This window comes from Colius striatus, chromosome 9 (genome assembly GCF_028858725.1).
Source record: "Colius striatus isolate bColStr4 chromosome 9, bColStr4.1.hap1, whole genome shotgun sequence".
In the NCBI taxonomy this organism is placed as follows: Eukaryota; Metazoa; Chordata; class Aves; order Coliiformes; family Coliidae; genus Colius; species Colius striatus.
In genome coordinates this window covers 19,454,516-19,477,297 of record NC_084767.1, presented here as the reverse complement: position 1 = coordinate 19,477,297, position 22,782 = coordinate 19,454,516, and the positions used below count along the sequence as shown (strand labels likewise).

At 46.9% G+C, this 22,782-nt stretch overlaps 1 protein-coding gene across 7 annotated transcripts in view; it reads right to left on the bottom strand.

Moving 5' to 3' along the window:
* ARHGAP26 (Rho GTPase activating protein 26) overlaps positions 1 to 22,782 on the bottom strand; it is a 154,682-nt gene that overhangs the window by 16,927 nt on the left and 114,973 nt on the right. For all 7 annotated transcript variants that reach the window (XR_009819239.1, XR_009819240.1, XM_062002119.1 and 4 more), the window contains one exon: positions 19,585 to 19,738. Coding sequence is in view for 5 of the 7 variants with exons in the window: in XM_062002119.1 (XP_061858103.1) it covers positions 19,585 to 19,738 (154 nt within the window). In the remaining 2 variants the exon portion in view is untranslated. The remainder of the gene's footprint in view (positions 1 to 19,584; positions 19,739 to 22,782) is intronic.

Here is a 22,782-nt window from a genome sequence, read left to right as displayed (position 1 = left end):
GAGGACACCCGTTCCACTTCAAAAATGTTTACAACTTCTTGTTTATTTTTGTGGAGCTTGGGGCTATTTCTGACACAGAACATCTAACAACTATGAATGGGTAGAGTCTACTGATGAATTAAAGCTCTTTCATGAAATCACCTTGAGGAGTACCTGACTGCATTAAAATGCACAAAGAACCACCAATCCTTTACCTCATGATCCGTTCTTACAAAACAAAGCTGCAGAACATAGGGCTCTTCTCAAAGCTAACCAGAAAAACCCCACAAGTACGGTATTACTTAATGCCAGGGCACTTAAACTCTGCTAAAACAAGGACAAGGCTGCAGCTCACCAGTGGACATTGCTCTGTTGATTAAACGAACTGGAAGACAGCCTTGAGTTGAGAAGCTGAGGAAGTTCATGCAGTGCTGCACATCTTAGCAAAGCTGAGAGCGCTGATGGATAGGCTCTAGCAAGCAATTTTCCAGGCTCTGGCCGCACTGCAGGTCAACAGTGGCACCACACATGACCCCATACATGACCAGGCTCACAGGGCTTCAGATTGGCAGGATTCTTCCTCTGTTTGGTACTTTCAATGCAAGAAAAATGACGTGAAACTTTCTCCAGTGTTATTCTTTCAGGAGTTATCCTGTTGCATAACCATTCAGGTAGAAAACAATGACACACTTAGAGAAATAAGCAGCCAAATGCATTGCTTTCAATGTCACTTGATCAAACTGGTCCAAAAAAGCTCTGTCTCTTCGGCACGGACCTTCCCCATGTCTCTATTTACTAGTTCCTCTGTCTCCATGAGTTGGGATGACAGAATCTTCCTTTCAATGATTATAGACATATCCCTCTTTGTCATCTTGAAAACAGCCATCACGCTGGTTTGTCTTGTCATTTTGCTGCTTGGCTTATTCCCCATACGTAGAAATATTTCCCTGCCTTAGTAATTTCATAAACCACCTCCTAAAAGCTCTTCCACGTGAATAAAAGAGAGACTGGGAAGAGTTCTGACTTTGGGAAGGAGAGGTAGAGTTCTTCTTGTCCCACTTAATAGAGATTTCCATTTCCAAATACAGACAGATGATGCTTGATGTTTCAAAGGGATGTAATGACATTGCTGCTTTGGTATAGCCTTCTGGCACGAAGCTTAGAGACTGCTGTTAATGATGGAGAAAGGCTGAGTGAATAAAGCAAAGAATGAGAAATGAATGCATTTTCAGCATGAGTAAGCGTTGGAGGCTCAGCAGAGAGGAAACTTGCTGGACTGGCGTGTGTTGGTGCGACCGGCATGCTGGTGTCTTCCCAGCAGGTGAGGTCCAGGCCACGGGAGCATCATGGCATCTTAACAGGGAACAGGATTTCATCAACAGCTGCACGGCTCGTTTAGAACAGACACTCTGCCTCACTAGCATGTTACCAACCCACCAGACACCATTCTTACAGAAACATACCAACACTGGAACTGGGACAGGCAGAAAGTGTTTGGGCAGGGCAGTAGAACAGAGGCAACCACAGGTCCACACTAATGTGTCTTTCACGGCATCTAGGCTGGACATGACACGTTCTGCCTCACTCCACCATCTTCTCAGCAGCTGTATTTCCTGCTCCACTAATAACCCCCTCCCTGCCTCCTCTCTCCTTAAAAGGCTCTCAGTAGACAAAAAAATCAAGCTGACGGATTTTATGTTGAACCAAGTGCTTTCAAACTGTGTTAAAGCTCTTAATTATTAATAGAAAAGTTGTAACGTGCCAGTAGGAAGCCAAACGGCAGTTTAGGAGGGAAGTGTTGGTAAATCAGGAGCCAGCATCTTAGTCACATCTTTTCCATCACGCCATTGCTTCTAATGAGGTAATTCTGCAAGTTTGGATGCATTAGTCACCAACAAACTGTATTCACAATTAAGGAGAACTCAACAGTCCTCCAGAAACCTCTCATTTTTCTCTGGCATTCAATCCACTGCTATTTTATGCCCCCCAGAAAAGAACACTCTCCCATCTGCCACCCCAGCAACCATATGGGATTCTTGGAAAACGATGGAAATTAAAGTCCTTGTGGGATCACAGCTCCCAAATCAGCTGAGGGCTGTTTGGTAGGATCAAATATTTGAGGTAAACACATCCTGCATGTGGGATGGCCGTGCTTCACTGCTGAGCAGGGTTTGCCAACCACGAGGGGCTCAAACCTGCACACACAGCTGGTGGGGGGAGTCAGCACAGGTCGTTAGAGCTGCAGGAAAGCTGATCGATACAAGGAGGCTGCCATCGCTGCCAGCCATCATCACCCTGAACTCTAGAGAGGACTTCCCCAGCCCTCTGCCAGGGGCTCCCAGAGGACCTGCACCAGGGCCAGCCCTGCTTCACCCGGCCCCAGGAGCCCACAGCAGCCCGGCTTTGGGCTCAGAGCAAGGGCAATCAGTCTTTATTTTTCAAAATCAAAACTCCCTTTTGCTTTCAGAGATGGCCTGCTGCAGGGAGCCAAGGAAGGGATGAGCAGATTGCCCACAGTGTTGCAAGGCCAGCTATGGAGGGAGATGCTGGGAGCTGACTGGTTTGCCCCTGTGCTCTCAGACTCTCACATGACTCCCAAAGAAAAAGTAACATTCTGCAAAGCCTGAAGCAGGTCCGCTACCAGGGGTGGGCAGCAGCAACCCACCCCACAAGCTGTTACTGCCAGCTCTCCCGAGAAAGAAAAGTTTAAGTAATTTCTGGAAATGGTCTGAAAAGCTACTCCACACCATAAAAAATTCATTCCTGGCTAAGTAATCTTCCTCGCATAATTTGATAGAAAGCCATTTCCAGACTCAAATCCTAACAAAAAACAAAGACTGTTTATTTAAGGCTTCATCAGCACCACAAGCTAAAACTCTTATTTTTGTATCGTGCAAATTTTCTTCACGCAGTGTAAAGAACTAACACCTGCCCACATAAGTCATACACATTGGGAAAAACAATGAGGATTATTTTGGTCTGTTAAAGTGATTTGAGAATAATGGGTGAGTAAAGTCACTGCATAATAATTTTCTGGATTTACTTGATTTGCCTGATTTGTATATTTGTTCTTGTGCTGCTTTGTTTTGCAAGTATTCTGCAAACATCAGTTATAGAGGGCTTATCAGAACATTTCACTCCAAAGCCCAAAGACTAAGATACTGAAGTGACCCAATCTGAACATATTTATCGAAAGAAGTTCCATTTTGTTCTGTTCTTTCTTTTTTCATCTTTTTTTTTTTCACTTGAAAAACCCAAACTTTTTAATAACATTTTTGCTTCATCAACTCTCATTAACAAAATCATCCTCCTCCAGTTGCACATCCCCTCCCAGCGCAGCCCAGCTGGGAGGTGTGAGCATGACAATCCTCCCAGTTTACTGGCTCAAACTCAATTCCTCTGCCTGTAATCAAGCTGAAAATGTGGCTATTTCTCCCTTCCCATTAATCAAATACAGTTAAGATTAATACATTCAATTCACTTCTTTTTTTTTGCTTTGTTATTTTTTCGTTTCTAACATTTTGTGTGCTCTCCCAAGTCTCCTTGCAAGCTGCACCCAGTGCTGTGTTCACACTCCCTGAGGTGTTTGAGGAGGACATGGGGAGGTCTCTGACCCAATCCCCTGCTTGGGCAGGGGCCAGTGAGACTGGAGTGGGTCAAACCACCTGGGCTTGGAAATCTTCAAGGACAGAGATTGCAGGCACTGGTATCATGTTAGTATTTCATCATTACATGTGGAAGTGCCTGGCTCTTGTAAGAGACCGAAAACCACTTTTTGTCATGTCAAACATAACTAAAGTCACAGAAAGACATATATTTTTAAGCCTCATCTGGGGCTATGGTAAGTAAAAGCTACAGACACATTGGACAGAGACGATGCAGTAGGCAGAGATTATTAGCTGATGTCTATTTGAAGAATCATAGTAGAATCAGTTTGGTTAGAAAGGACCTTCAGGATCATCAAGTCTAACCATTAACCTCACACTGCCAAGCTAAACCATATCCCTCAGCACCTCAGCTATATGGCTTTTAAATATCTCAATGCATGAAGACTCCACCACTTCCCTGACAGCCTATGCCAGTGTCTAACAACCCTTCCAGAAGCAGCAGTTGTGGGGCAACACAGCACGGGCTGGAAAAGCCCCAACTCCCCTGTGGTCCTCAACATGTAGCTCAGGCTCAGCCTTGGCTTCGTCATATAGACACCTCTCAGTCTCTAAACTCACATGAAGGGGCTCACATAAACCCTTCCTGACAGGGGCACAGCCTCTCCAAATCACAGCAGTACAGTTGGTGAGGCAGGGCAAAGGCCCGTGTTGGTACCCCAAGGCTGATGCTGTTGAAGACAACACAGAAGGCAGGTGGCTCCAAAGCTTTCTTGCCACTGTGATGCCACATGCAGCCTGCAGACCAACAAGCATCTCAGCAGTGCTTGAAGAGGACATAAATGTCCCCTGCTCCTTGGAGATTCCTGGCAGGGTCTCCAAGGTTTGGTATTTGTTTAAAGCAGGCAGCTGTGTTTCCATGCCTGCGCTCCCTCCCCTCTCCACTCACTCCCATCCCTTCAGCCCCGTGCGGGCAGAAGCCAGAGGGGATTTTCCTCTCCTCTGCAGGGGCCATGGCTGCTTGTATTTGTGTTTGTGCAAGCACCAGTGCAGACAACAACAAAAGATGAAATACTGCTGGCTTCCTTTCCCACTGTCTGGTAAAGCAGCCGGGACACCTTCGCTGTAGGACGCCTGTGGGTCGCTTCCCAGCCAGCTGGCCTCGCCGGAGCCGGCAGCCACCGGGGCAGGTGCCGGCAGCAGTGGGGCTGAGCCTGGCGCGGCGGGGAGCGCAATTGGTGGCCCTTCTTACACTACTGATAATTTCCCAGCTTAGCACAGCCCTGTCAACAGTGTCTGCCCAGCAGCTTGTGCACAGCCAACATGCAGCTGGACGGAACGCAGACAAGGGGAAATTAATCGGTGGGCAGGATCCCTTACGGTGGAAGAAAGGGCCAGGGAGATTGGGTTACCTCTATTTTAGGTTAAAGTGGTGGCGTTACAGCTCCAGCTAATTTATGAAGTTAATTAAGGCACAAGGATCTTCTTTCAGAGAAACAGGATGTCTTTGTGAGCGAGCAGCCCTGTTTTCCTCCCGCTCCTTTGGGGGAAATTGACAGCTTTTCGTTGGGAAATTGGATCGTGCGGGAGGAGGGGTGGCCAGCGCCGGGACAGCCACCCCCGGAGGTGGTCCCCATCTGAACTCCACTCACGCGCTGCTCGTCTGCCCACCCCAGCTCGTTCCCAGCCCTGGCAGCTGTAGCTGCTGGGCGACTGGGGAGGTTTGGTACGTTTTCAGCACTTCCAGTGCCTGTGTGGTACTGCTGGAAACAAGCATTGCCTTCGAAAACACTCCCATATTCATCAAAAGATTTTTACAAGGGAGAGTTTAGGCTACATCCTTGATTTTAAATTAAATTGCCTGCAGAAAGAGGAACCAAAGAATGTGTTTGGCCATTTCTTTAAAATATTTTGACTGTGGTGACATTTATAGGTGGTAGAAAGACCTAATTTACTATCATTTTGCTTTCAGCAGTCTCAATAAAAATTTTGGCTGGGCTCACTCTTGAGAGATTCTGCCCAAAAGAAACTCCACTGCAGACTGAGCAGAGGCACTCAAAGCAGAGCCGGGATGTGGGGGCTGAGTGGGCTGGGGCAAGTGCTGCACGGCAGTCACGCAGCAAAACACACTCTGGGACCCATGGTTTGGCCAAAATCAAAGGGGAGAAAGGGGATGGCAGGCAGTGAAGGGAAAAGAGAAAGAGAAAGGACTGCAGCAAGATGAGTCTGAGGATCTCCACATCAGCTCCTAACAGAATAGAGACTGTTCTGCTCGCTGCCCCAGGGAAGGCTTTGTTGTAGCATCTTTGATTTCTGCATCCATTTCCCCATAACGGCCTTAATGTATTTTCAAACACTGCTTTATTTGAAAGTGAAATTTCCATTAGCCAATATTTGTATGAGGCAGTTTCTTTGAAGAAAATGGTACTATGCAGCTATCTCCACACTAATTACATGAATTAAGAAAGGAATGAAAGTGCAATGCCTGTGTTTTCTTTCCCGGGCTTTCAAAAAAGCTGTCTTTTAAGCATATGTGCCGCTGAAGTTTAAGGCGCTTTTTTTAGATCACTTGGAGAGAGATCTAATTGAATTCAGTCTGCAAGAAGCACCTTTAGATGTTCCCAGAGCAAATCACACAAACAGAGTGGTGCTGTTCAAAGGGAGAAACTTCTGAGAAGCCTCCTGAGAGGCAGCACTGGGGGAAGCTGCAGACAGCAGGAGTTGGGCTGGAGGAGCTGCAGAGCAGCCCTGAAGAGGCCATCCATCCATCCATCCATCTGTGAGCACCCACACACCCCACGTGGGTCACAGCGCCCAGGGGAGCATGATCATGGTAACACCATGCACCCTGTAACTCCTTTCTGCTGAGAAAAGGAAGATGGGTCCCAGATCCTGTTAGTAAAAAAGGCTCCTAGCTTAACAAATTACCTTCTTTTTAATGGATGAGCCTGTAGAAAATATTTTGACGCATGACCACTAGTTCTGTGGGTTAGCCACAGAACTGGCGACTTATTTTATGAGAATATTTGGCTTAATTTTCAAGTTCAGTTTGTGGAAAGTTTCTAGACCAAGAGACAACTGAAAAGTGAAAGTGCTAAAGCTTTGAGAAATTGTTATGTCAAATTCTGGGTCATATGAAAAGCCCACACAGCAGAGGAACAGATAAACCATCCATCTTTGACCTTTTCCTTCTGCGAGTCCAAAGCAATGAGTCTGCCCAGCAGAGCTTCTGGGAGGCTGGCATCCCTTCAGTGCTGAACATTTTCCTCTTGGCCAAACAGCCTTAAATATCTCGCCTCAAATGGAAGTTTGTAATTTCCTTTGCCCTCCCAAAACAAGATCGCTGCTCTTGTGGCCTACAAGCATCATTCCTTTTCACATATCTTAAAATACCTCATGGAAGCATACAGATGCTTAGAAAATAAATCCAAGATTATTTAAACACAACACAGGAAAGAATTACAAAATATATACATATGCATGTATATATATCTGCAAGCTTTAAAATATCTTGCCATCAGCAAGTGAGCCTCAAGTATATTTATCTGTGGAGTCTACAGAGTACACTGCTTGTGTTTTTCACAAAACAGGTTTAAGGATGTTTGCCAGAACCTTGAATCACTGAAGTTTATGGAGATTTCTGACTGCAGACACAATCTGGGGCTCACAAGTTAAGACTGCCTTAAAAAAACTGAACTGACAGACACCCTTATAACAGTCTGCACCAAAAAAAATAAGTCATAAGATACTTTGAATATTATGTCATCTGGAAGAAGCCAAGCAACAGAGTGGGAATTTTAGGATCTCTTCTCAAATAAGAAAACCAGAGGATAGACGGTTTCTTTTTTAAACTGGAAATAATCTTTACGCCTGTTGAGCATGAAGCCAACCCTGCATCTAAAATACAAAATGCAATGCACCCCCAGAGATATCTGCCTAAATCCCCCTCCAGAGGAACGCCCTGGGTCCTCTGGTAGGTAATTAGAGCAGGAAGCTTGCTTTGCCTCCTGGACTATCTGCCTTTTTGTTGCAGAGATCTGGCATTCTTCCCACCTCCGCCAGTCCCAGCCCACCAGGCAGTGCCGCCAAGCGCCCTTCAAACCACGCTCATGGTGAGCCTCTGCAGCAAACTCATTTTTCTTCCTGACACCTCATTCTTGCTGTGCTGTCCCCAATCTCGCTCTTGTAACCTTTTAATATTTCCTGTGACTCCAAACAAGACAGGAAACAATTACACTCCGGGCAAATTCACCCCAGTCTGCGTCAAATGCCACATGTTGACTTTCTGCTGCTGAGCATAGTTTCATGGAGGAGAACCCTCTGACTCTCCAGAAAAAAATTATGTGCAGATCTGTTATAAGGGGTGTCCCAGAGCTCCTCCCCATTTCCACAAGCAACACAGCAGCACCTCACAGCTGTCAGGAGGTGGAAAAGATACAAATCCCGACCAGTCACACAAGGAGGCATCAAGGTAAGTCAAAATAGTTGTGTTACCATAACAGTGCTTGGAAGGCAATGCTTTGAGCAGCCATTTCCCTGGGGACCTGGAGTTAGTAACTGCCCAGGGCACCTTCAACACCAGCTCTGGGCCATCCCACCCCTCTGGGACTAAGTGTAAAAGCCCCAGTCCCAGCATACGACCACAGTCAGGAACAGGTCTGTTTGTCTTAAACAGAAACTGAGATAAGGCTTTTCCAGAGGCACTATGATTACAGATTTTACCTAATCCCTAAAAAATGCCATTTTTAGTTTGGCAGTCAGAAGGTCTGTCCCTCGAGGCTGGCCTTCGAGATTAAAACCCATCTTAGGCAAAAGCCCAGTGCTTCAGGGTAGAGCTTCACTTGGCGTAGCTGGACAGAGCTGGGCTGCTGGGAGCCGCTCCTCTCCAGCCTGAGCAGTGGCCAGCTGTGGTTTGCTGTGTGTTGCCTTGAGGTGCCAGGCACACACCGTGGGCTCAGGGCTTTAATCCCCTCTCCCCTGACAAAGGGCAGCAGAGGCCTGGCCCCCAGATGCTGGCCCTGACAATGCCTCTCCTTGCTCTTGGCTATCGCTGGAGCCACAGTGGCTCCCAGCCAGTCGTCCACAATGCAGTAGAAGGAAGGAGAAACAGCTTTGTTTTGCAAAAAGCCTCACAAATAACTAAGTTCCTATTTCCTTGCAGTCCCACTTTATATACCCCAAATGCACCAGGCAGCCTCTATTACCATGTAAAAGTGCAAAGCACCCTGCACCTACCACAAAGGTTTCTTTGTAATCCATCTGAACAGAGAGAACTAGAAAATGAAGCTGGAGTGAAAATAAATGTCTTCACTACAGCAAGCTCAGCCAGGATGGCATTAAGAGTTTGATGCAATGCAAGAACATCCCAAGCAGGTTAACGGCCTGGAAACACCCTCCTGGGCACCAGCTCTCCCACTCAGGAGGAAGAGGAGCCCTCTGAGCACAAATCACCTCATTTCTATAGCAACACACAGCAATACAAAAGCCCAGTACCTTTTACTGGTCTTTTTCCAAATTAAAAGTGGTATATTGGGGTGGAGGGAGAGTGAGTAAGAATTCAGGCTTCTCAGGGGCAGGAGTACTTGATTTATGAGAAAATTTCTTAAACAGAAGTCCCAGAGATGCCATCTCATTGAGACATTTCCAAAGTGGCTGATGGGAAGACAGGATGAGGGTGGGACCTGCTCCTGCGCCTCCTACACCTCTGATTGTCATTATTCCTCAGGTATATATACACGACTATCCCGTTGCCTCCTCCTGCTCACTCCATCCACCTGTCCTGGGGGCACCTGGACCCTCCACCCATCCCAGCCCTGTACCAGTGCTGCATCAAGGGTCTGGCAGCTCCCCTGGTGATATGCAGGGCAGATTGTCTGTCTGGCATGGATTCTCTGTATGGTCTTAACGTTCATTTATACTTAGTTTTTATTTCCTTTTAAAAGCATTGCAGGGTTCTCATCTCCTGAATCTCAATCATCCTGGAAAATTCAGTTTGAAACCATAAAGGTTCTGCACCTCATGTGCATCATTTGATAACAGAGAATTCAGAAATATTCTGACCTGTAACCTCCAAGAAATGCTGGTGCACAGAGGGAAACAGAAGCTCAAAAATTCCCCAGCAGGTGCATGCTCAGAGGCTCTTCCATAGCCTGGCACTGCTGTGCTCACTGCACCCTGCCAAGGGGAACCAGCTGCTGCCTGAACCAGCTACCTGTGACCAGTTAAACAGCAGGAAGGGCTTTAATACGCAGAAGAGGAAGAAACAGCTCAAGGGGGCTTGGTTGCATGTACACCTTTCTTCCTACCCCCATGCATCAGCAAGTGGGGGTGAGTGTGGCTTTGAGCATGCAGCTGGGCCCAGGATGCGCTTGGCATGCTGTGCTCCTGGGCTCTGCCTGCGTCGCCTCCAGGGATGCAGAATCTGGAGAGGACACTGCTCCATGGCAATATCAGCCAGAACTTTACACCGCAAATTTGACCCATACATCAGAAATGGGAAAATCAAAACCTATATTGCTGTTTGCAGAGCAGTTTCTGGACTGGTCTAAAGCTCAGACCCCAAGACTACTGGGGCTTTGAGTTAATGATAGAATTATTTGTACAATCCCAGCAGAAGACAGGAATGGATAGTGAAAGAGAGAGAGAAAAAGGGGAAGAGGCATTTGGCATGGACATTACCTAGGATGCATATTTAACCTGCCAGCTCCCAAAGCCCTCACGAGGACCAGGCTACGCCAAACAAGGTAGAAACAACCCGAGACAAAACAAAACTGTCGGACCAGGAGGTGGCACAGGCACATAGCTCTGTCCCAAGGGCAGACCAGAGCTGATCCTGCCTGGTGCTGGCAGCACACGTCCCCAGAGCAGTGGCCCGTTGCATGAGAGTCGTAACTCATTTGGCTTGGCCCCCAACACCCTCCTGTGCTGCTCCTGGTTCCGTGACCCAGGGTGCAGGGCAGAGTGCTGGCAACATGCTCCTTTAGTCATCACGTAGCATGACCTCCTTTTGCCCCCTCTTAGCCAGCAGCAGCATTCAACTTGACAAAGACTGCAAACCTTTTCTGCTAAGTCAGCAAGATGCTAGCTGGCAAGTGCACCACTTCATTATTAACCATCTTCATTCGCATTTTAAAGGTGTGAAAAATGTAGCAGTGACTAACAAGCATTTCCCTTGCAAGACTGTCTGGTTCCACTTCATGCGACGGCTCATCTAACACCACTGTCAGAATTAGTATCTTCAGCTGCAACCAGACATTTTGCTAGCTTGAAACTGAACACTTCTGAGCAGCTGCCATCCCGGCTCTTACTGCTGAATCCCATGTGATAGAGATGGGATTTACTTTCAGGATGCAAATCCCTGGGCAGGACAGAGTCAAGACTGCTGCTGCTAGTGTTGCCCTCCAGACAAACTGCCTTGGCCTCTCCTATGCTACTTACCCAACTAGACATTCAATATATCACAAATATCTGTAGAAATACTCCAAATGAAACTAAGATGTGGCTGAGCATTCCTAGAACTTCAACTAAAAAGGCAGAAATGACAGTATTCTGTGAGAGCATCTGACAGACATGAAATTGTCACTGACAGTAACCACGGGTTAATTCGGTGGCCATGAGAAAGCTCAGCTCTTCCACGACTGCACATATTTACCGAAGTTTCAAATCACTGTATTTTATAGGAAAATAGGTCCTCTCTGAAGGGTAGGTTTCTTCCACTGTATGAGGTAAACTGGCCAAGAGTCAGGGTGCCAGGGTGACCGTCCTATCACCCACTGGGAGCAGCATATGATCTCTTTGCCATGCATTCATCAAGCTCTGCTCAGAAAATAAAATGCCACCGTCTGACAGCTTCTCTGTGCCGAATAAAAGCTGAATATGGCTGTAAAGAGCACTTGGGCTTTCACAGCCTGCAAGTAACTCCTCAGACATGCTCTCTGTGTGCCTTCAGGGGGGTCTGTCTATAAATAAAAGAAGTTTATTCTTCCTGCCAGCTTCACACGACATCCAGAAACCAAGAAACTCTGCCCAGAATTCCTAACCAATACCAGCTTTTGCTGACCTTTACACCTGGTTGATCTTCCTGCTGACAGTGTAGGGATGCAGCTCCTGAAATAAGCAGCATTTATTCTTGCAGTAATTTCACTAATGAAGTGGGGTACAGCAAAGTCCGCATCATCCCTACTACTGACTCCACAAAAGTTCCAAAAGAGCTGCTGAATAAGGCTGGGTCACGTATACATAGTTATTTTTCAGAGTGGAAAAAGTGACAAATTGTGCAAGGAACCAGCAGCATTTAAAGCTCTATTTACTTCTCATGTGCTTTTGCTTACATGTGTCACAGCTGATAATTGCCAAAGCTGTTTGCATTTTTTTAGAGATCGTTTAGTCCACAAAATCTTGTCCCATCGTGTTCGATACATTGATGATGGTTTGTCTGCTGCTAGACATGGATTGGGGATGCCGAGGGACTTCTGAGCACAGCACAGGGATGGGGCATGAGGGAGAAGGTGCAATCCTTCAAACACCACATTGTGGCCACTAGCACCATGGCTTCAGCATGCCACCCCCGCACAGCTCCCGTCCCAGATGCTCGGCCCAGGCCCAGTAAGAAGTCGCTGGCGGAGGCTGTTTTGCCAATACAGTAATACTTGAAATGTCTCTCATTTTTGGGAAGTGAAGGAGAAATGTTCAAGTTTTAACTGGGATGCCTAATGAAGATTTATTCTGGTCCTGTAAATCAAGAACACGTGGGAACAACTTTTCTCCCTTAGATTAACAGGGTTATTTTTTTCATGACCACTGGACCTTAGATCTGCTCCTCATTTCTTTCCATACCCGTGGAGGGCAAGAAATAGCCATACTTGGTCAATGAGAAAATAAAGTGAAATGCAAATAGACATGTGATGACTAAATCCAAGTTTCCCAAAGCTATTATTTCCCTAAAGGCAGAGTCCTCAGGGTGAATGAGGTGCAGCATATGGCATGTGCCGGAGCTGGGAGACGCCATCGATCCCCACCATGCACCTTGGCTCTGGGCACAGCCTCCCCCAGCCAGGCCCTGCATCCCTGTCACCTGGGAAAAAACCCAACTTCAAAGGCCTCTGTCATTCCACTGAGATCGCCAACAGGCCTGGAAGGGTGTAGAGACGAGAAGGCATCATCAAACACAGGCAGTGTCATTAGGCTAGTTGTCATCTCCTCGAGAAACTGGGAAAAAATGCCCAGTAATATTTCACGTTGAGGGAGTAACACACAATTATTTCCTTCATCAAGTGATTTTTGTTTCCCTGCATTCATTATTTTTTACTTGGTTTTCATCCATGAAGCAAATTCTGAGGGCAACCAGGAAAGGCACTGGTTTTGTGAAGGGAGCCGCTCTGTAATCACCACATTGGCACAAACCCAAGCAGACACTGACTGGCACATGAACTTGTCCTACGTTAAAAGGACATCAAGATTGCAAAGCCATGTACTCCAAAGCTGGGAAATGCTGAAACAACTCAGCACCAAAGCACTGGTGAAGCGTTGCCCTTTGGGTGCCTGATGGTGAAGCCTCCCCACCTCCCCAGGCGAATGCAAGAAGCACTAAAGGACAGATCACATACGCATGACAGTAGGGAAATTAAGGCCACAGGGACAGTAAGGCAGTTTTAGTTCTGGCATTTCCTCATGAGTGAGGCTGACTCCCAACCCTGGTGATCCCTTCCAAAGTTGTGGGGTACTTCTTGGGGCTTTAGAGAAGCAAAGCATACCCAGCAAGGTCGTGCCAGGACAGCCCCAGGCAGGGCTGAGTCCGCCGGTGCCCCAGGTCTGGGCTATTTAATAGCTCAGTCCCTGCTATTTTTACCGACTCACACAGCTGACGCTCGAGTCCCACCCCACAGGAAAAGGCCTATTTCTCTGCCTGGTCTGCACACATCCCAGAACCCATCCCACTCCTACTCCACTGGCCCCTGGCTCAGCCCAGCCCTGTGGGCCCTGACCCAGGCGTTCCTCAGCCTCCAGCCACGTGCTTGACACCGAAGCACACACACACCTTGTGCCCACGGGGCTTCCTCAGGGAGTTCAACTGAAGTCTGTTGGAGGATTAAAGGTCAGGTGAGCAGAAATGGCCAGGATCTCCTGGGTCACCTTGACAGGAAGTGTCCCAGAAATGGGTCATTTTTGCCTCTGAGAATACAACTAAATAATTTTCCAAGAGACACAGAGGATCTTACAACTTCAGAAAGCAACAAGTCTCTAAGAGAGCATTAGAAACCTGTAAGAAGCAACTGTTCAGTAACATTCCCAAGTCCTGTCAGGCTGTGCTTCACGTCAGCAGAGGTAGAGGAGCAGTCCTTCGGTGGCTGCAAAAAATTAAAAAGGCCTGAGTGGGACAAAATAAGCACTCAGAGACACTCCTGGGAAAAATCACTGCAAAGACGTGGCCAAGGACTCGGAAAAAATCAAAGTGTCCAAAGTGTACTCTAGTCCCATTCGCTGGACATGCAGTAGCAGTCAGCTTGTCTTTCCAGCACTCTTCCCTTTCCTTGGGAGTAGCAGCAGGATAGAATGAGAGCAGCTTCCACGTGAGAAGTGCAGCCAAAATGGGTACCAGCAGGACCTGGGCAAGCATCCCCTGGGCTAGCTGCCAATCTTGGATGCTCTGCCACTCACTCCAGCCCTTCCTACATGCTTCTGATGCTTACCTCCCCTTCGAAAGGCAAAGGCAGAAGCCCCCAGGTATTGTTTGCACATTCATACTTAGAAGACTGCAGGCTGGCAATTGTGTGGAGTCTCGATGCAAAAATGCAGCCCATCTAGTTACCCAGCTAAACATCATCTGGCCTCACCCCACCTTCAAAATAGTCCTGCACGAGAAGAAGTGGCTGTGAGAGGAGAAACTGAACCCTTGTAACTCCAGCTACCTCCTCCAGTAAGCTTTGGCTGTTGTTTATTTTCTGAACTGTAACACATGAGTTGTTTAGCTTTGCAGACAACTGTAAAGGTCTGCAGCAAGTCGCAGGTTGGAAGCCAGCCAGAAGCACTCAGTATTATATCTAACAGCTAATTTAAGACTAAGGTATTACTGAAAGGTGATTCTAATGAGGCTGTGGAATGTGATCTGGCTACTGCTGCCTGTGTTTGCAGCACCAGTCCCTGATTTGGCCTCAGCCAGATTTTAGCACTCAGAGCGGCCGCCCATGTGCCCCGCACAGCAGGGCCCTGTGGGCAGCAGAGGTCTTTGAATAAAGCCAGGCACACAAATGAGACTAATAAATAAATCCAACAGAGAAGAAAAAATACACAGGAAACACCAAGGAAAGGTGTCGGCTATCTGCAGCAAGACACCTCACAACAGAGGCTTCACAGGTATGCACTGCAGAGCCACCACAGCAAAGTACTTTTCTTAAAGGGTTTTAAAAGCCACAATCTTAAATCTTTTGTTCCTCATAACCACATAACTTAGTTAGAAAACCTCCCCCACTTCAGCTGATGTGCTAGAAGCACAGCACTTTCTGGTTCTTGTTTTGCCATGTTTTCTAAGGAACACATTCTCTGCAGGGGCAAGATAAAGAAAACCCAACGCTCCTTCAGAAACAAACGCTCCTCCCTGGGGTCCTGGTGGCCTCGGCAGTCAGCCCAGGTCCCTCCACACCACAGTGACAGCCGCTGGCATGGGACAGCAGTCCTTTGGCATGGGACAGCAGTCCCCTGGCATGGGACAGCTGTCCTGCTGACTCACCCAGTACAACTCCCGCCCAGAGCAATTTTTCCATAAAAATAAAACCAGCCCTAATAAATAAATACATTCCCATAGTAAAACCCCGACTCGTGGCTGGGAAGGAAGAGCCTTTGCCCTGCAGCAAAACAATTTCCCTCCCAGTTGGTGAAGGAGGACCACGCTCGAGGGAAGGCAACTAAGAAGAACCGTGTTCCCTTGGGAGGAGGCCAGGGTACAGAGGTGGGGAGACCTGTGTGGCACACACTCACCAGGGGGATTTAGGAATAGGCTCAGACCCTGTGGTGCAGACCAGGCGGATATATAAGTATTTAGATGGGAGCCGAGAGGCTTTTGTAAACAAAAGCTCAAACCAACATCTTTAATTTCACAGACAGTGCACACAACTTTTAGCATTGCACATTTTAAAGGCAATTTTAAAGGTGCTTCTTAGAGCAAAAGGAAAACAAGAAATGCCCCAAACTTGCAGTCTTTAGTGTTTGTACTCCAATAAGAGCTCCCTACAACTGGAGTTACTTTCACAAGAACATCAGTTTTCAGCTTTCTAGGAAGCAAGGACATAATAAAACCCCCAATATCCTTTCCATGCAGCTTCCCAAAGCACTTTTTCAGTAGGTGACTGACTGTGCCACAGTTCCCGAGTAGGTAGGGAGGAGCCACCGTGCCCAAGGTGAAACTCCACGTGTTGGGGACACCTTGTTTTGTCTCTGTCAAACCTTAAAGGATGGAGGCAGGAGCACTGAATCCAGCTTCAGCCTGTGAGGAGGAGGTACTAGTTATGGAAATGTTTGATGGTCTTGGGCACATGGCTGTCCTTGCTGTTGTCTGAGTAGCTCCAAGGTAGACACTGCTTTGGGGCAAGGTACCAGAGATTGGTACCTTGGGACCAGCAAAAAACCCATGCTTTGCCCTTCACAGCTCTGCCCATTTTGTAGCACATGTGAGACGGTGACTGACACAAAGCCACTGATGGCAAACAACAAAAACATAGATTTCAAAGTGACATTAATGCTGAAAGGCTCACTATGCCTCTGCTTTGCCAGTCACCCTTCCCAGGTGGACACCCATCTCAGGACAGCTTCAGCTGAGACTGGGGCCCGGCAGGATCATTGGGGTCACTGTGCACACCCTGCCCACGTGGGCAGAGGATGGGAGACACCACAACACCTAAAGGCAGCAAACCTCAGAATAAAGCAGGAAAAGGTCTTAATTAACAAAGGCATTTCCCCTGCATGGAAATCTCCACCAGTCCGTTTTTGTCAGCAATGCATTTAGCGGAAAACAAGGAATAGGATAAACTCCGGTCTGGAGTAGCTTTTAATTCACTGACCTTTGCTATTGTCCTGTTAGGGAAGCCGAAGTCCCTTTCTTGAAGGGAAGGAAACTCCAAATCCAGGATTCTTTTCTACTTGTTCTCTTAAGTTCAGAAAGAAATCCCTTTTTCTTTCAAGAAGGAAAGGAGGACTTCTTGGCTTCCACACACCTGGAATTTTACAGCTTCTCAACTGCAGGGTTTGAATTTTGGCGACTGTTGGCTCCCAACTCGGGCAGTTGATCTGCTCATGGGCAGGCTGCCAGGAGAGCCAGCCCCTCCTGGAACAGTCCTCAAACAGGATGGCCCTGGCCCATTTTTGAAAAATTACAGAAAATGGTGCAGAAAGGCAGAAAACAGGACCAAAGTCCCGACGAAGAGCTCAAAGATGGGTCTCACAGGACCAGCAGAGAATTTGGCAGAGTATTTGAAGGAGAGCAAAGGACAAGGCACCCTGAGACCTCCTCACTGCCGTGTACCCTCATTGTGGGTCCGGTAATTACAGGGCAGCACCAGAACCCCTTGCACAGCAGTACGAGATACCACAGACGGCCTGTGGTAGCTGCCCAAGGCTTCCTGCAAAGCCCAAATTACTCAGTTGGTTAAAAAAAAAAACAGGAGCAGCTTTATGCAGATATTATTTGGGTAGTTCCGCAGAGGAGCAACAACAAAGCCACTGGGATACTGGCACCATTCAGACACCCTGTCCTGACCCAGACTGCAGCCTGTAAACAGCCATGGGGCAGTGCTGGGGGACAGACTGGCTGCTGGCAGCTCTACTCACTCTTCTCATCCTCACCACTGCAAACCAACAGAGTGCTCACCACCGTGGGCAAAATACCACAGAACTGCCAAAACCATGGGCACAGGCTTGTGCTCATTGGTATGCACACACAGAGGGGCTAAAGTGATGTCTATATACACAGTTTAAAAAGAGTAAAATCAAGTCAGACATTTAATTTCTCATTGAAAGACTGGATTAAAGATATCTGATTTAAATATTTTGGGTTATAGAGGAGAAAATATTTGACTTGTGGTATTACTCACTTTTCAACCTTTAACTCAATGTGGACCGAAAACTTGTGTATTCCTCTGTGTGTAAAAATGATCACATAATCACTGGATTTGAGGAAAAGCATGAAATGCCACTGACACACCAGAGCTGCTGGTGCTACTCTGCCCATCGCCATTTCACTTCCCAGAATTGTAAAGGCCCCTTCACTGGCAGCAAGCAAATGGTTTCATTGCCAGTCTGCTCACTTAATTCCTCAGTAACAGCAAGATGCCTCATTCCCAAAAGCCTCACAGAGCTCTTACTGATTTATTCTGCTGAACTTCTTCATGATTTCCTTTAAAAAAGAAATTATTAGGAAGAGGCATCTCTTGGAATCTAAAAAATTGCAATGCTGTAAGGTCAAACCGAGACTCAGGCTCACCAACTTTGCTGTGTTATAAGTCATGTCATTTTTTTTCCCCCTTGAAGGATAAATAAACTAAAAACATCCTGTTGGGTATGTGACTGACTTCCAGAGCTTCAACTGACAGTACGGGCACGAGATAGCGACACATCTTTACTTAGTGCACAAGGTTTGTAATGCACAACCTTCACTGAGAAGCGTCCTACCTTTGGGCTGCTCTACTCTGCCTCCACAATGCTCCTTGCAGGCAGGTCACTCACAGTGTGTCGATCCACAGGCAGTGGGCAAGGCACGGAGCAGGGCCTCACACACCCCTTCCCAGAGCCGGTGCCAGGAGAGGCCGGCCAGAGGCCAGGTTGGTTTGGTGCTCATGCAGCTCAGGGTTTAGTGGCAGTGATGGTGAGGAGAGAAGCACAGAGGATGGATGAAAGCCAGAGCCTGTCCTCTGTTGACAACAATCGCTGACACAGGTAGGGGCTGTGTGCTTACCTTTCTGCGGGCACCACCAGCGCATGCTGACAGTGAAGGCTGCAGCCCAAGCCCCCTAAACCCCAACCCCTGCTGTCAACCAAGCCAAAAAGTTTCACCATCTCTACCAGTACCTGCTCTGGCACTCATCCATTTGAGTCCTTCGCAATTCTTCTGCTAATAACCAGAATAAAGCAGCTAAAGCAAAAAGTCACTATCTGCTCTCAAGGGACTAGGGGCTTCTACAGTTGAGTGGGAACTGGAAGTGTTTGGAGCCTGTGGGAGGACCGGAGGGGTGGGAAGGAAGGTCTCCTGTAATTGAGAAGGTCGCTGCACACAGCAAGGCCACAACCACTGTGGTGGGAGCAGCATTCCTGCTGGTCGATCCCAGAGACGGGCAGGGGCGTGTCGAGGAGTGCGGGGAGGAAATCTGGCTTTGGCTTGCAAGGACAGCAATGGCTCTTGAAGATCTGAGCAGATCTTCACATGTACAAGGAGGGGACATTCTGTGGGAAAATGCTATCGGGCCCGGCAGAGCTGCGGCAGGAAGGAAATTCCCCCAGCAGAGACGGCCATCGGCATGAGGGCTCAGCTGTGTCAAGTTCAGGGGACTTCATAAATAACTCGGCCGTCCCCAGGGAGTCATTGCTAAGGTCGCTATTTTTTCCCTTGAACTTTCCAGATGAAGGAAGCAATAGCAGAAGCAATGGCACAGATTTGGCCAGAAATCAACTGTACTGACAACAGTTACAGAATTTAACTCAGAAGAAAAGTCCTTTGTGTTTGCTGGAGTTATCACCAGATGGGTCGAGCAGTTCAAGCAGCAATGCAGAGTTCTGCTCGAAAAATACTCCACATGTGCAAAATAATCAGAGCTGAAACTCGCCAGCAGATACAATCCACAGTAACTAATTCCACCGTTTAGACCGAGTTAAAAATGCAGGGCACATGCTAGGCGCCCATTAAAAATTAAAATCTTAAATAGTTTTCAACAAACTGCTGGGATTCAGAGCAAGAAACAGCCCTGATTAAAGATTAAGGATGGCAAGTCTATAAAACACCAATTACCACTGTACTTACAGTGAATTTGGTCTGTTGGGTTTAATTACTTCTAGTTCAAGATCACTTGAGCTCAGGCTGGGCTGGGGAGCGCTGTTGGAGTTGAGGAAGCTGTTTACATTTGAAGAGATGACGGATTCCAGGCTGGAGTTGATGATACTGTTCCTGTTCTCCTCTGAAAAAAACATCAAAACCCAAGAACCATCAGCCATCACACACAGCTGTCATTGCATATAAAAGTAAAGAGCACGCTTCTGCAAGGACATCCAGTGTTTTTAGTAATAAGCTCTGTCCTAATGCAAACAGGGCAGCATCTTACTAGATCTCTACTTTGCAGATATTATACATTAAACTGGAAGAAATACCAAGTAGTCTGGGTTTGGTTTTTTTTCTTTTGAAGATGCAGCTACACTTGAAATCACACCTTTTTTAGTAACAAAATATTCATTTTTCTCAAGGCAGTAAAATTTTATATTCACAAAGGCATCAGAAATATCACACAACCTGAGAATAATTAAAATGTAAACTACATACAGGAATGTATTTCTCCGTGACTGAAATCAGCTGCCAAGGGACTGAGCATTTGTGTTGACAGAACAGGATAATGTTTTAGAACAAGAAAAGGACAGATCACCCAGCTGAAGATTATCTCAGCAAAAATTGCTTCAGCCTAGGACTTGTCAACTGCTATCCATCTTTCCTGGCCAGGTCTATAAGGAGAAAGGGGATGAGGTCTCTGCTCCATTTCAGCCCAGCTCTCTGAAACCCAGAGCAGCTGTGAGGCAGAAACTTGGCTTTAGATTGATCCGAAATAGTGTCTCGTGCCCACTCCCACCACAATGCCGGCTGCACTGTGTGTGGGAAAGGCTGGCGCTGCTCTGCTGACAGTCTGCAGGTTTCTCAGAGTTTCTTACTTCCCTCGATCACATTCTGTTAAGAGATTTGCCCCTTTATTTGTTTAACTTCAGCAGTGAGGAGTGAAAATATTATGCATCCCAAACTGACATCTGCAGCATGGGCTCCCTCCTCAGCTCTACGCCCAATTACCTAAAATCACATTAATTCATTTTCATGAGATGCCCTTTCCATAGAAGCAGCAATTGTACTTGTGAGAAGCAATTATCATCACTGACGGCATGGAAAGCAGCCCAACTGCAGACAACTGCTCCTTCTGAGATGATGTTTTCCTGAAAGATAAGCACCTGCTCAAAAACAAGAGTCCTACTTTAATGACAGATCCTTCAGAGATTATTTTTCCAGTGCACACTAATATGATCAAATTACTACCAACAAGTACCTAATAATCAGGAATCCCTTATTCTCAATCGGTTTAGATTGAACACCTCTGCTTGTGTTAGAAGGAGAGCATGTAGCACTCCTCTGTATTTCTATATACTTTAAAGAAGGATAAAAGAGTGCAAGAGGAACTGTTGGGATATGTGAAAAGTTGATCCTGAACACATAGCAGAAAGAAACTGCCTACAGTTCTGTATAATAGGTTTGCAGTGGTGTTTTCTCAGACACAGAGGAGCAGGGTATTGTGACAACTGTGCCACCATTTCAAAGTAAACAGGCTACACTATCAATGATTCGTGGATGCCATAGGGGAGAGCAGAGTCCAGTGCATTTTGTTGTTGGAGTTGCTGCCATTTTCCTGATACACGGACAAAATCAGCGCCTACACGTCAGTGAGATGGGGCTGAAACTTGGTTTAGCTCAGTTTGAGCTTATCTTTCAGAGGTTAACCCAATGTTGATACATGTCAACACATTCCTGAAATTGCATGTCACTGATCTTCATTTCCAATAAGCCATCAAGAGAACAAGCAGCACATACACCTCTTTGGAGGCTTGTTCTTTGCTGAACCTTGTTCTTCCAATGTGCCTAGTTGGATTTTTTGCCCAGACGTGGATTCCAACTCACACTGTCTGACATGCCAAAAAGAAAACACAAACAATCTCATCAGCTTTGAGACATATAGTGGCTCAAACAACAAGCCATGCCTTCCCTAAACCAAGTCAGAAAAGCTCATAAACAAGAGTAATTTCCCCGGAGTATCCATTTTAAAGATGTCTATTGGCCTGTGCTTTATTCCCAGCCTCAGGAGCAGGTGATGAGTTTGGTGCTGGAGCCACAATTCAGGCAGAGGCTGCGGTGCCACAGTATGATGACTGAGGGAGTAGAGCGCAAGACCCTCTGACATGAGCTCCTGAAAGCCCACCTTGGACTCAGAAGGCAGAAACACTTTGTGATGAAAAAGATTATCCACACAGAAGATGAGGTAAAAGAGAAGAAAAGTGGAGCACTGACCACCACAAATATTGACGGGCAGATGCAGGAGTCGGCAGATGAAGTAAGAGAGAAATTAAATTGCCTACAGACCTAAAAACCCCAAAAGACCAACCCAAAGCACTCCAAGTAGGTTTTTGCACATGCCAGAACAGGTTTGAATCAGTGCTGTGACAGACCACCTCCGCAGTGTAGAGAGGTGGCCAAGGCCAGAGACTGCTCACGATGAGCCCCACAGGACCCAGCGGCTGTACCAGAGGCAGCGAGGAGCACAGACCTGAGCACATGGAGTGTGGTCTAACACTACATTTTATTATTTCCAAATGCTTTCTGCCCAAGGCTGCAGTCCAAACATAAGCTCTGTAAGCCTAACACATCAATGCCAATTGTCTGCCTAATCTCAGAGCTAGCTACCAGCCAATATTGAATTAAAGTCCCTATCAGCCAAGAAACTGGAAATGTTTCATCTAAAGAGGAAGGCAGATGAATGGCAGAATCTGAAACTCTTGCTTTATTTTATTTCCTCCTTTTTAAAAGGCCAATGCTGTATTTTGCTTCATGACTTCAAAAGCTTATGTGAAGGATTCTTTGCTGTGAGATTTAATTTGGTTTTAGAGCTACAAGAGCAGAACTGTGCATCAGCTAAAGCAGATTCTCCTCCATTACACAGGAGGCAGAAGAGCCACTTTGCAAACTGCCTGCAAAACTGTATGAGAGGGATCACAGCAGCCACACTCTTCTTGTGGACTACTGACACCAGCCTCAGCCACCGGCCCTGGCTCCTGGCTGTGTCTCCTCTCTAGCGGCACCACGGCCCAACTCTTGACATTGAAAGAGCTACTGTTAATAAACCAAACCAAAAACTTCTTTCCAAGACCTCCAAAATTACCTTACTGGAAAGGAGAGGTTTAAGAGAAAGCTGGACTCATA